This window comes from Cyprinus carpio, chromosome B5 (genome assembly GCF_018340385.1).
Source record: "Cyprinus carpio isolate SPL01 chromosome B5, ASM1834038v1, whole genome shotgun sequence".
NCBI classification, from domain to species: Eukaryota; Metazoa; Chordata; class Actinopteri; order Cypriniformes; family Cyprinidae; genus Cyprinus; species Cyprinus carpio.
The window spans coordinates 16,566,504-16,580,860 of NC_056601.1; the positions used below are offsets into that span (position 1 = coordinate 16,566,504).

The following is a 14,357-nucleotide window of genomic DNA, read 5'->3' on the forward strand; positions in this document are numbered from 1 at the left end:
GCACATATATCTGTACAATCCTTCGAAATTCTTGCATAACAGTTATGTTTGTGTGAAATCAGCAACCTTGACCCTTCCCCCATGTCCCAGCCTTTTCTCTATGTACAATACGTTGAACCTGCAACATGACATTGTCACCCATAACATACATTTAGCGAAGGGCCCCTCTGAAGAGAGTGGCACTAAAAAAGGAATCTGTACATATTGTACTGGTACAACAACTCAAGTGCTAAGCTGTCACCTCCACGATACGCTCTCTGTTGTGCTCCTCTTGTGGCTGAACATCACTGAGGCATGTACTTTGCAAAAAAAAGAAGAAGATCCAAGAGTACCTGACACTTTTTGTTGGTTTGTTACTCTGCATACATGTACACCTACACAACGTGTAAATATATATGCATATATGGTAATTCTTTACATTGTATTCCACACACTGCACAAGTTATGCATAGTAACCCCACCCACTAAACCCTCCCCAACCATAATTAATAATACATCATAAAATCTTAAATCCCTTAAAAAAAAAAAAAAACAAAAAAAAATAAATAATACTCGAGCTCGAAAAATAACAATAATAAAAAAAAAAAAAAAAAAAAAAAAATACAGGTCATTTCGAGAGCACTTCCTCCCCTCTCTACAGCAAATCAGAGAATAAGGGAGAGCAATGATTAGCGCGTGAGCCGCTTCGCATGGGGAGGTCAAGATCGAGGATGGGGCTGTCCAAGGGGGGCATGGCTTATCATGTGGCCCACCCCTCCGAGAGGCGGACACGCTTGACGGATGGGCTGTCTTGCTCATCCAGGCCAGGCCGGCCCAATCCTAATGGCGAATGGAAGTCGGGACGGTGGTCGTCGCGGTCGCTGCCTTCATGCGAGCTGCCGCAGCTGCTGAGACTGTCAGCCGGGGAGCGGCCCGAGTCCTGTCGCCCCTGTGGGGGCAGGCCCTGGTGCTGCTGGTGGGACAGTGGTGGGCCGTAGCCAGCGGGCGTGGTGCTGCTGGATCGATCTCTAGGAGGAGAAACAGGTTCGGACTTGATGTGCAGGCTTTGAGTAGAGGGCAGGGAGAGATTTGAACCCTGACATAAGTGAGTGCTAGAGCAATTTCTGTAGGAAGGAAAGGAAATGAAGGGGGTTACGGATCGGAACGAGTGCTGGTGCACTCCTGTACACAGGTGCCAAAGATACAATCAAATCACTGACATTTCTTTAACAATACTTCAACTATTGCAGAATTGCGAAAAGTTTTCTATACAGTGACAAAGAACAGTAAGGGTGAGAGAAAGTTGCACATATTAAGTGCGTAAGACTTAAAACAGGCTATTTGACGTGTGTATAGGTAATTAAGTGCATGTGTGTTTGGACTTACCCCAGCTGACTGAGAGCAGAGTGCTGCATGTTCTGGATCTGATGCTGCTGCCATCCACTCATTGAACCCAGATGCAGTGTGTTAGCACTGTTAAAGCCAGATATCGAGGAGAGATCCGCACTGCTCAGAGAATATTCTAAAAGAAAACACATGACCTGGGTTAACATTTGCATCCGAAACTATAGTGCTGCTTATTTGGATAACAATGTCTCCGCCTTCTGGAGAGACAGAGCTATTACATGCCAAATCAATGATATTCTGCATTCAGTGTAGGTTTAATGCAGTGATATCCAAACAATAAATAAATACATAAAAAAGATATTATATATTATATATTATATATATAACACAAGATATTCTAATTCCAATAATCTATACACATCATGTTATTTTCAAAGATTTAAAAAAGTGGAATTTCTTATATTTAGTAATATATTTAATACTGCAATATTGTTATACATAGAAATAGACATAAAAATAAAAATAAAAAATAAATAAATAAAAAGGACTAAAACTAAAAAGTAAGATTCACTGTCTCAAAATTCATAGTTTAGATAGAAAAGCTCAAGATTTCTGTTTCTTTTACTATCATTTCTCTTTTACATCCATAATAGACAATGAATCAATCCTGCATAGAGATTTTGCATTAATTTAGTCTGGGTTTAATAAAGTAATATATACATAAAAAAAAAAAAAAGTAAATGAATAAATGAACAAATTAAAAGTTTAAACATATTCGTTATTTATGCTAATTATGTCATTTTACAGTAATTAGTAATAGATTATTAGCAATAGATCACTGAACAGTATTTAAGATTGTAATTTTAGCAGTAATTATTATATTATTTGTATAATAAACATTTTTAAATTAATTTATTGATATAAATTAAACATTAAAGTGATATAACTATAAAAATAAAATGTATTCCTCTATCTGAAAACTTTTTAAATAATCTGCTTAAGATGTGAAATGAGTATATAGTACAAAGTGTATTCATTGTTAGAGTTTGTGAATATAGTTTTATGGCAGGTCAAGTGCTACCTACCAGTACCATATGAGGTGGAAATGGCTGATGGGTAGCCGCCCATTCCCTGTCCCGGTAGAGTAGGCGTCGCTACAGAAACCACGGGGGTCGCCAGTGACTGCGCGGACTGAGAGTTGTTTATTCTCTGATTCTATAAGAAGAGGAAGAGAGCAGAGGAACACATATAGATGACTTGTCACGTCAACAGACTTGAACATATCTGCATCTTCATTAAAGCACCCCCCCCCCTGCAAAATAATGAACGAAAAAATAATCACTTGACATGAAGCACCACTGAAGCCTCTCAACCTATGATTTACAATCCCTCATAAGGCATCGGTCGCTATAGAAACTCAAGGTCTCCAAGGCAACAGAGGGGTTGAAGGTGTTTTTTCCTCTTTTGTCGTGCTGGCATGATGACTGAATGATGTGACAGAGATTAAGAAAAGCAGAGGTGGAGATGGAGAGGTCAATAAGACCTGAAAATTAGGTTCTTATGACCACTAGATGTCACTCTGGAGCTTGGCTGTGTAAATGTTCCTTATTCACAAATACGACTTTTACAGGTCAGCATGTGCTTTATAATAACAAAAAAAAAATAAACAAAATAACATCTCACGCCATCCCTATTCTAATCACATAAGCACAACAAAATCACAAATTCCCCTATTATCCATTAGCCCAATATGGTGTCAAGGGTTTGAGTGACAGTGTCACTTACCAATAGAAGGTCAACATCCTCAGACTGATGGCAGTAAAGGGAGGGTGATAAATCCAGAATTAGTGAAGCTGATGGCCACCTATGGGACTATGTTAACCTACAGGTGAGCACTTTGCTAAACAACACAAAAGCTGAGGAGACTGATTATGAAGGACTCTAACCTATTTTGTTTAGTTTATGAAACTACTGGAGAGGAAATGAGAAGAAAGGAGAGGAGAACCACGGACGATTATGAAGGAACTGAGGTGCATGGGTTGTATCATCAGGGCTCTTAGTAAAATTTAATGCCTAACACACTGTGATGAACTTACAATAGAGGGCATGTTGTTCTTGGCCCCGGGCGGGATGAGAACTCGTAGGTCAGGTTTACGGCTGTTCATCCCCAGGTTCACTGGTGGAGGGGACTTGGCCTGCATGCTCTTGTTCATGCCTCCGGAGGACACCAGAAGTCCTGGAGAGTTACGGTGGTTTCCATAGCCATTTCCTAACGCGAGACAGAAAGGGAGGGAAAAAGGCGTTAGACACAAGAGAACCAAATTAAGTACATCAAACTTTCACCATGCCACACAATTTAAGCAAGCTTCATTTGACTCTCTCGCCTGCACCAGAATGCACCATTTCCACCGTCATCTACTGTGAAGCCTCTATTCAAGCCTGTCTGCAGCTCTCCACACGGTTCCAGTGAGCCTTCACCACATGCAGCCATTAAACACCGTTTTATCCGTTCTGGAGTATTGCAACCATCTTTCACCAAGAATGTGCTCTTTCAATTCGATGTTTCCACACCATTTCACACAACTTTCACCTCCACCACCACTCATTCATTTGTACCAAGCACTTGGTAAACACACCCTCTCATTCACCCTCCATCAAACCAAACCAGACTAATTCAGCTACCCCAAATCACCCCATCACGCTCGGATGATTTTCACTCATGAATCATTATATGTCATTATGATTCAAAATATGGTTTTTGTCGGCCTCTGGGTAAAAAGATCCAAGTTTCCAGTTCAACTGATTATCAACGATAAGCTACATAATTTTCTTGAAATTATTAAAAAGGTAGGACAAAATGTTTTAAAAACAGCACCATTTTCACTTTGAAATTAATATGAGATATCATTACATTATTTTATTTATCCAAATTATTACATTATCACTCATTAGATATCAAACCTGTAATAACTCAATACTTCATGTAGATTAAAAATATATGAAGCTTATTAATCTTATACTCAGAAATGTAAAAGGCATGTTAAAATAAAACAAATAAAATAAAATACTGTTTTGAAATATATATATTTTTAATTGTCATATATAGTGATGTAAAGGGCTCAAACACAGCTCTGAACAGCAACAATTCATTCTTTGCAGTGGGGATGAGGAAATTACACTGCATTTGATCTACAAAACAAAAAACAACAAAACAAAACAAAACAAAACAAAAAACACAAAACAAAACAAAACAAAACAAAAAAACAAAACAAAACAAAACAAAAAACACAAAACAAAACAAAACAAAACAAAACAAAACAAAACAAAACAAAAAACCAAAAAAAAAAAAAAAAACCCACAAAACATAAAACAAAACATAAAGCAAAAAACAAAAACACTGGTAAGATTAATGGTTTAATTCATTATTATTTGACATTAACTGTGCTAATATTTTCAATAAAGTATTAAAAATGAAACTTGGTGAAAAATATGATGCAAGTCTCTAAAGAGTGCAAAGGTCTATGTGCGAGGATGAGGTGTTTGGTCTAAAGCTAAACCAAATTCATGACAGATTGCTTGAGAATGTTTCTGTTTCTGAGCAAACTGTTGCAGCATCACGTCTCTTTAAAAAAGTTGAGAGATGAAAATGTGGAGTGTGGGTAGATGAAGAGAAAGAGAGAGGAGAGAGATGAGGCTCATTTGTTCCTCTCGTGGTTTTGCGGTAAGGAGACAGGTGTTTGATGAATAGAGACAGGTGGCATGCGTTGGTGCTTTAAGAGCTAATGTCAAATGAGAGCGAAACAGTAAAAACTTCATTAGAAAGCTCATTAAAAAAAATGTTATTTTTTGACAAGAACATTGATGTTTTTGTTCAAACACTTCATGTTAGCCAAATTTATTTCCTTTTTTGGAATGAATGAAAATCCTGCAAATCCATTACATTTAATTTACAAGTTATATTTGAAAAATGTGAATGTACAATATGAGGGAGAAAATGGATTTTAAATGATATTCCAGTCATTTCAGGACCCTTTACTTCAACTGTAAAGGATCACTCCAAGTCCCATCTGGAGCACAATGGGAAGGTTGCCACTATCACATCTCATTTCCCAAGGCAGCAGTCTCTATGAATGACATAAAATCCATGGCCCTTAAGTATTGACAGTGAAGGCCATCATTTGGCAATCAATGATAAATACATGTGTGCACATGTGGCTTTCTCTTATGACTACCAGAAGTGGATCAGACAAGCAATCTTTATTCCTCATCCACAATTGCTAACCCAACTTCATCATCTCCAAAGAACCAGAGGGGTACATTATACTGGAAAAAATACAGAGTACAGAGTCTTTGTTTCAATCCAAATCCCTCTATTTTTTTTAGCTTTCGAGGGGGAAAATGTGGAGTGCTGCATGGCTTTTGCCACTTAAAAGAGGGTTAGGAATTATACGCTAGACATAAATGAATTTCCCAATCATACACTCGAGAGGAAAACTAGATGCAGATGTCGTCCTCGGCAATTTCGCCATGGTGATTTTTCTTTAATTTGAAGGCGATGTTTTTTGTTGTTTTCAAATGAGAAGTCTTGAAAGCGCAATTTGCACGATTCAAGGAAAATAAGGAGGACATGAGTCGGGAACCAGAAAGAGTAACTATGATTGTGAGAGATTGTGTTTGTACAAGTGTGAGCGGGTGGATGTTAGTGCCATGTGCACTGATACGTTTCCTGTCTCCTCATACATAGTGAAGTACGGGGCTCGAAAAACAGCTGGCTTGAGCTCTTCTCTAAAGACTTAAACAGCTACACTTCATTGTTCACAGTGGAGATGAGGAAATAACACAGCATTTGATCCCATCCATTTGATCAAAATATATCCACACTTAAATTAATATGAGGGGCTCATTGCAAGTTGAGCTCAATCCACAGCACTTGTGGCAAAATGTTGATTAAAAAAAAAATGAACTCGTCCCTGCTTTTTCTCTCTCTAAAATAATAATAATAACAAAAAAAAAAAAAAAAAAAAAATAGCAATTATAAAAATCTTCCCCTAGTGAAAATTGGGGTAAATATACTAAAATGCATTTTAAATACATTTATTTCATGCTAAGTAAATTACAAATGCATTTACATATTTATGTACTTAATAAATACCCTGCAGTTGTACTTTTAGTATACTAAACTATGCTAAACTGGAACAGCTCATTTTGTACTTAACTCACTTCAATTGTGCGGAAGTAGTGCTGAAGTCCAACTAAAGATCTACTGAAGTTTATTTGATTGGAACTACTGCAAGTAAATATCTTGTATTTAAAGTCTGATATTATTCAAATATCATACAGTCCTCATTAACAGTGACATTAAAACAAATTTTAGGTTTAAAATTAAGAAATTTGCATTGTGCAAAAGTAGTACTCCAAATACAGTTTAATTATTTTTTTTTTTTTAGATCAGTAAGTCTCAAGCGTTATGTAACAAAATATGTTAACAGATTTGAACTATACTTGGTGTGAAATAAATGTATTTGAAATATATATATATATATATATATATATATATATATATATATATATATATATATAATATATATATATATATATATATATATTACCAGGGTCATTACAGTGAGAAATTTACAATAGAAATAACTGAGGCCAATTTGTAAACATTAAAATCCATTTTTTTCTATAGTATAGCCACAAAACAATAACAATATGCATGTTGACTTGATTATAGTATGAAAAAAATGCCTTACTAAAACTTGGTCAATACACAAGTTTTAACAGATTAATAAATGTAAGTGCTTTTATAAAATTAAATGCTTAACATATCTGCTTTTAGAAATTCACTTTCATTATAAGTGTCTAAGCTTAATTTTGATGTGTGTACTTATGTCCTGAAGTCAAAATCTTCATTTATAGTCTTTCAACAAGTCGGGCCATATATAAAGTTCAGTGTTTATCTGTGCATTTGGAACTTTTTTTTAGATTTAATACATTTGACAAATGCACAGCACAATGAAAAACTCCTGTAATTATTACTGCACAGAAGGACAGAGCGATAGAAGCATTCATAGAGACTGGCCGTACTTCTGCTCTGGTAACCATAGAAACCTGTGATTTTGTGATGTGCGCAGATGAGTTAAATAGCCTTGTACAGTACAGTACACCCTGAGCCAATCATGAAACACATGGAGTGCTCAGATCACACAGACCGAGGTGTAGGCTATTTAACAAGCAATCCACCGTCATTAATGATCAGCAACACCAAGCAAGAGTTAAAGTGACCCGTCAAGAGCAGACAGACAGAGAACGTGTGCTAGACACCGCTGATGAACGAGCCTCGGCGACTTGATTTATGGATCAGATGCAGCACAGCTGAGATTCAGGTGGCCAATAAGTAGCACAAAACTCATTTCTCTCATGCTATTCACTGACTTTTACAGTTGTTTGTTCTAGAAAGCATCTGAGAGCCAAAACCAGCGCGCTAGGCCACAACAGTGTCCATCTTCTGACGCACACCGTTTCCCTCGAAAAAGCCACGCAAGTCTCTCCCCTGTACACTCGTGGCCCAGCTATTGCCCCCACAATGGGGAAGTGCTAAAATTACAGCTGCCCAGAAACGAGTGGTCCCCTCCTCACACACAAATCTCCTGATGTGTACACATGATAAAGGAGCCGATTCTATTTCTGGGGCTCTGCAGAGGAGGCTTAACTGTAAATGGGCTTGGCCTAAGTTTCACCGGCTAGTGTGGTTAAGTACATGCTCGCTTTCCCTGCGAGTTGGAATGTCTCTGATTTCTTGTTGTGGTGTAACGGCCTCATTTAATCCTGTTGTCCGTGTTTGTTGATTCGGTGTTGAGGTTTCAGGCCAGCCCTGGTTCTAGCAACTGAAAGAATTTCAGAGGTGTGGTAGGAGCAGATGCCCGGAAACAGAATATTAACAGTAAAAAAAACTCTGCTATGAGACTCCACCTAAGGAGTAAAAAAGACTGGCCGTTTCACTTTCTCATGTGTTGGCTGACCTCTCCGTATCTCATAGCACAACCATATGTGTCACAGATACATAAATACAGGTAGCAGAGGATTTGCGGTTGTCTGAGAATGCCAGGGTGCCGGCCGAGCAAATAACTGTCTGCGACAAACATCATACCATGACAAACTTTTGCTGGAAGATGCAGGCAAAACAACAATACATAGCGTAACTTGGGAAAAAATCATTCAAATATATTAAATATATATACAGACATACTGCTATTCAGTTTTTTTCTTTAATGTTTATGCCTTTTATGTCCATCAAGGTTGAATGTATTTGATATAAAAAGTGAATAATATTACAATCTAAAATAACTATTTTCTTCTTATAAACATTTTAAAATGTAACTTATTCCTGTGATGGCAAAGCTGAATTTTCAGCAGCCATTATTCCAGATTTCAGTGTCACATGATCTTTCAGAAATCATACTAATATGCTGATTCGGTGCTTTATTCTTATCAATGCTGCAAAACAGTTGCTTTTTATTTTGTGGAAATTATGAAACATTTTTTTTTTTTCAGGAATCTTTGATCATTAGAAAGTTCAAAAGACGACATTTATTTGAAACATTTTTGTTGTTGTTGTAAGTTTACCGTCTCCTTTGACTAATGTAATGCATTCTTGCTGAATAAATGTATTCAGTTTTTATACTCTTGTGAATAGCATTAAGAATCAAGATGTAACTAAGGGAGAAAGGAAAAAAAGACTTGAATATTTTTTATTAGACCATTACAACTGAGGCCGTTTGTGTCGTTTGACTCTCTTCAACTCTTGTTTCCAGGGTTGTGGCCTACATCAACTCCACACTGTGCCCTGTGTCAGCCTGTAGTCGGCACAATGGCTATATTTGATGGCTGCAGACCTTGAATGTGGACAGCAGGGACACACTAACAAGTGGTACTTTTGTGCAGTCGAGACAGTGAGGAGAGGGGGTCAGTTGACAGACCTCACCCTTACCCTCATACAATAGTCCCCGGGCCAGACAAGGTTACCCAGCTGTGTCCCAGCAACCCAAAAGCCAAGTTCAAAACATCTACTGTCCTGCTTTAAATATCCAAGCCATGCTTCTGTAGTGACCACTGGTTAGTGGTTAAGGCCGGCAGAGCTGCACACACACACACACACACACACACATGCAGACACAAACAGATGCGCAGACACGCATACATAGACGTCTACATAGACTTGGAGGCAACCACAAGTCAAAGCACCACTACGACTGTACAACTATCCCTTTCAAGTGGATTGTTCTTGTATACTGTGATTCTGTGATTTCACCAAATCTGACAAATTCAGCAAGAAAATTGTTTAAAGCATACTAAACGTTTTAGGGTCATTAAGATTTTTTTTCCGTAAGAAGTTTTAATTGAACAAGGATGCATTAAATTGACCAAAAATGACAGTAAAGATATTTATAATGTTACAAAATATTTCTATTGCATATAAATGCTATTTTTCTAAACTTTCTATTCATCAAAAAAAATTCCACAAAAATATTAATCAGTAATCAGTAATCAGTTTTTATCTATTTTGATCATTAATAATAATATGAAATTAGACACTGAAGACTGGAGTAATGGCTGCTAGAAATTCATCTTTGTGATCATAGGAATAAATGATTAAATATATTACATTTAAAAATGAATATGTTTTACATGAAATGAAATCAGCATATTTGAGTGATTTGTGAAGGATCATGTGAGACTGAAGACTGAAGTAATAGCTGCTGGAAATTCAGCTTTGTGGACATAGGAATAAATTATTAAATATATTATTAAAGAAATGTAAAAATGAATATATTTTAGACTTTTTTAAAATAGTAAAAAAAAATCATATAATATATTATTATATTAATTAATATAGAAAATAGCTATTTTATAAAATTATATTTATTTTTAAATTGTACTAATATTTCACAACGATACACTTTTTACTGTATTTTTGATCAAATAAATGCAGCATCAAAAACATGAGACTTTCAAAAACATTAAATGTCTTACCAACCCCAAACGTTTGAACGTATTGCATATGCTACTTGATACACACATTAGACTAAAAACAATAATGTACAGTAATTATTTTGCAGGAATTGCAGTGAATTTTTTTTCAGTTACTGTGGCTATTGGGTTTGAACCAATCCAGTACAGCCCAGGTCACCTAATGACTGAAGTCTGCAAAGAAATGACTGCGAATACAAGCTCAGCTTATACAAACAGAACGTTCTGCTGAAAATTTGCGAGGCTGGTTAGAGCTGGAAGAGAATTTGTGCAGTTATTGGCTGAGTAAAAATTGTGATGGAGAGGGAACATACTGTAGTATGTGGGGATGCCGTCCTTACCAGCACTGGTGCCCGCGCCAGTGGAGAGATCAGTGCCCATCAGACCACCTAGCATGGGAAGAGAAAGACAGAAAGAGAGAGATTTCAGTCACTTCATCGCAACTGACATCCACATCCTACCACAAAATCTTCCTTCTTAAAACTGTCAGGTCATTTATTCAGCTCCCTCAAGCCACAGAGATCTTCCTCCCTCCCAGCGCGTTTAAGAGCGATGGAGACCGAAAGACAAATATAAGGTGACAGAGATGTGTGTGTGTGTGTCTGAGAAGAACAAAACACTGTCCTTTTCCACCTCAGCACACTTTTCTGAGGGGGAAGCGATGTGGCCGGCGGGGCTCAGCTGCGGTGTCCAAGAAAAATTACACATTTTTATTTTTAAGCATGCAGGGGAGCAAGTGTGGTCAGAGGCGTGCAGGCTGGGCCAAAACTCATATTTAGCTAAGCGCTCCTGGAATACAGAGCTGATTGCATCAGGAGAAAGCAGTTTTAATGACAGAGCTGTGGGTGAGAGACTCTGTCTAATGAAGCAAGACATCACAACAATAACAAACGGCCAAAAGGATCGTGATGAACGAACATCGATCACGGGGAATTACAGACAAAAGGACAAATGGATAGAAATATAGAGGAATGCTGATTATTAAATAAAATATTAGTAATGGTTAATTATTTAGGTACATTTTTTTTTAAGTCAGCATGAAATAGAATTTGTAACTGTAATACTATTTTTAATAATTATTTTAAAATAGCATTTTTTTCTTGTCTGAAAAAGGTGTAGAAATTATTTTCACTCACACATTTTTAGTAAACAATTATAAATAAACTAAATCTAAATATATTAATTTAACAAACATTTTAATATCTTGTAAAATGATCTTAAAAATCTTTGTTTTATTTACAACTTAATTTTTTTCAGTGTTGGTTACTTTAGTTTGTTTTTACCTGCACTAGGTGGTCTGTGTGTGACCCCGGGTGACATGCTGTTTCTCTGCAGGCCGTGGTGGGCCAGTGGAAGCAGGTTATGATTGCCTGGGTATATCTGGTTATTCACGGGGATGGGCATCTCGTAGGTGGAAGAGGGCACAGCCTGGTTGGAGACAGAAGCAGTACATACACCATTAACATAATTAGTAATATAAACTACAATAATAATGGTAAAAACAAAGAGTTAAACACACTGTATACAAAGGAGAAGTGAAAAAAAAAAAAAACAAGATAGTAATGAGACATTTTGATAAATATGTTGCATGCAATGGCTTCAATCCTTAGAGCTCCTGAGAAGTATTTCTGTCCATTTTCTCTGTTATCTACCATAAATGAACACGCCGAGATGACTAAAGTCTCTAAATCTCTGTAAATCCTCTTGTTCGCATCGCTCCAAAAGACACAGGCTTAACCTTGAAGAGACTTGTTCCTCCTTCATATTATGTTTTTAAGGACAAAATAGCCCCTAATTGTAGCCATGTGTCCTGAGGGTCCGTAAGTGCTCATCTGGGAAAGCATACACTGACAGAAACCGAAGAGAAGCCTCTCCCTCTTTCTCACTCTTTCATTCTTCATTAACTCACAAGGCCACAGCAATCATGGCTTGAGGCAGCCAAATATTTTCTCTCCGCAGTGAAGGTCTTGGTGGGCACTGCTTCACTTTTGTTAGGTGTTCATTTTTCCGTCTTTACCCCCGTGTTCTCTTTGGAGTCCCAGAGACCCCAAGGCCCTTTTAATAGCTTGAAAAAATATTAGTCTGATGCTTCATGACTTTTTCTAATCTTATGAGAATCAAATTCTAATCTGATAACACCAACCATTTATTGTGTTTTTGCTGGAGTAAAAGTCAAATATGTTATTAGATCACATTTCTAAAAAATGCATGTCTAGATTCTGAAAAACAAAAACAAAACAAAAGGATACTGTTTCAATAATACCAAACATAAAAAACACCTTTTTTTTAACACTTTTTTTTTTATTTAGTCAATCTAAACAGAACATGAAAGAATCTTTAGCATTTTTGTGCAGCTATCCTAGACTGCAGCCTTTCTTCTCTCTTGTGTCTTTATTTATTTTTTCTATGGAAAAGCTTTCTACATTTTTTATGTGTACGTGAGCCTAGGCATCTTCTGCATGGTGACACTCTTCCTCTTTGTGCTACTTTTCTCTCTATCTGGGAAAATATTTCTCAGTCACTGTGACCACTATCTTCACCACTCCACCCAACCCAAGCTAATTTTTCTAACCCTAACCAAAAACAACAACAACAACAACAAAAAAAAGTGTAACTTACTGGACAAATCTTTAAACACACACACACACACACACACACACACACACACACACACACACACACACACACACACACACACACACACACACACACACACACACACACACACACACACACACACACACACACACACACACATCAGTATTTTGCTTTGTTTTCTAATAAAAATCGAAACACCTTAAAATCATGCATCACAATCATCTGGAAACGGTCATTTACTTCATACAGCATTGGCAGATAGATAGATAGATAGATAGATAGATAGATAGATAGATAGATAGATAGATAGATAGATAGATAGATGACACACATGAGTAGTTAGGAAAGCGCGTGCATCTTAGAAGTGTAATGAAGAGTATCTATTTCTGAACACCAATCAGTGAAAGGCCTTCCAACGCACAAAAAAATACTCTAGAGGTTAACATCACTGTATTTCTTACAGTAACTGTCATTGTGCTTCCTCTCGTTTTAGTCATATGTCAAATGTGCAATTATCTCCCATGCATCCAAAGGCAGTGCCAGTGTCATTACAAATGCTAGATATACTACATCTGCATGAGTTCTATATATTGTACATGTGGTTAAATCAAGATTAGAATTAATTGATTTGTTTCTTTAAATATGTTTGTTAGCTTTGCTAGCTTTTTCATAGAGCTGTTAGTTTTTCGCCTCTGCTCTCTTTACTGTACTTACAGGTATCTTCTGAGTCTTGATCATTAGATCAAACTCTTCATTAATCTGTTTGTATTTCTCCTCCATGCATGGAGTGAGAGCGAGAGCAGACTCGAGCTCCAGGCTCTCGCCGCCTTTGTTCTCCTTCTTGCTCAACGCCTGAAGGCCCGTGCGGGGCAAACAGTGAGCCAGAGCACACGGAGAGACAGAAAAAGAGAGAAAGAGAAGGAAGTGTGAGAGGGCTTGTTGTCTGAGACGCAGGTACTTACACATATCCTCTGTCTGCTGATCATGTGCAGATCAATGTCGTCGTTGATTTTACGGTACTTGTCCTCTGACTCTGGGCTGTGGCCCACTGAGTCGTCTGCGTCGGGGTCTGGGCTGTCACAGCCATTTAGACCCTTCTTTCTCAGGGTCTGTAAATACAAGTTTGCACACAGTTCAAATACCAACCACCATGGAGACCCTCAGCTGGGTTTCATACAAGTTGTATTTAGACGGGATTAAAAAAGGTGAAAATCATTCATGTAGAGCCCACTTCAGAATTCAGGGGAAACTATCTTAAAATAATTATGTATAGTTATATACAGTATCATTGAAATGTTTGATATTAGAAAAAATGAAGAAGCACAACTGTTGTAACACTGATGATAACATTCCATGCATTTTAAAAGAAAATGGTTATTTTAAATTGTAACAATATTTCACAA

The 14,357-nt window shown here is 37.1% G+C and overlaps 1 protein-coding gene across 6 annotated transcripts in view; it reads right to left on the reverse strand.

The window, feature by feature from the left end:
• Positions 1-571: 571 nt before the first annotated feature.
• mef2cb (myocyte enhancer factor 2cb) overlaps positions 572-14,357 on the reverse strand; it is a 75,407-nt gene continuing 61,621 nt past the window's right edge. For 2 of the 6 annotated variants that reach the window (XM_042724622.1, XM_042724621.1), the window contains 7 exons: positions 13,917-14,063; positions 11,640-11,784; positions 10,671-10,745; positions 3,423-3,595; positions 2,412-2,541; positions 1,366-1,501; positions 575-1,103 (listed from right to left, as the gene is read on the reverse strand). In XM_042724622.1, coding sequence (XP_042580556.1) covers positions 740-1,103; positions 1,366-1,501; positions 2,412-2,541; positions 3,423-3,595; positions 10,671-10,745; positions 11,640-11,784; positions 13,917-14,063 — 1,170 coding nt within the window. In that variant the 3' untranslated portion in view covers positions 575-739. Of the gene's footprint in view, positions 1,104-1,365; positions 1,502-2,411; positions 2,542-3,422; positions 3,596-10,670; positions 10,746-11,639; positions 11,785-13,916; positions 14,064-14,357 lie in introns of all 6 variants that reach the window. The other 4 variants (XM_042724627.1, XM_042724626.1, XM_042724624.1 and 1 more) reach the window with 4 other exon arrangements.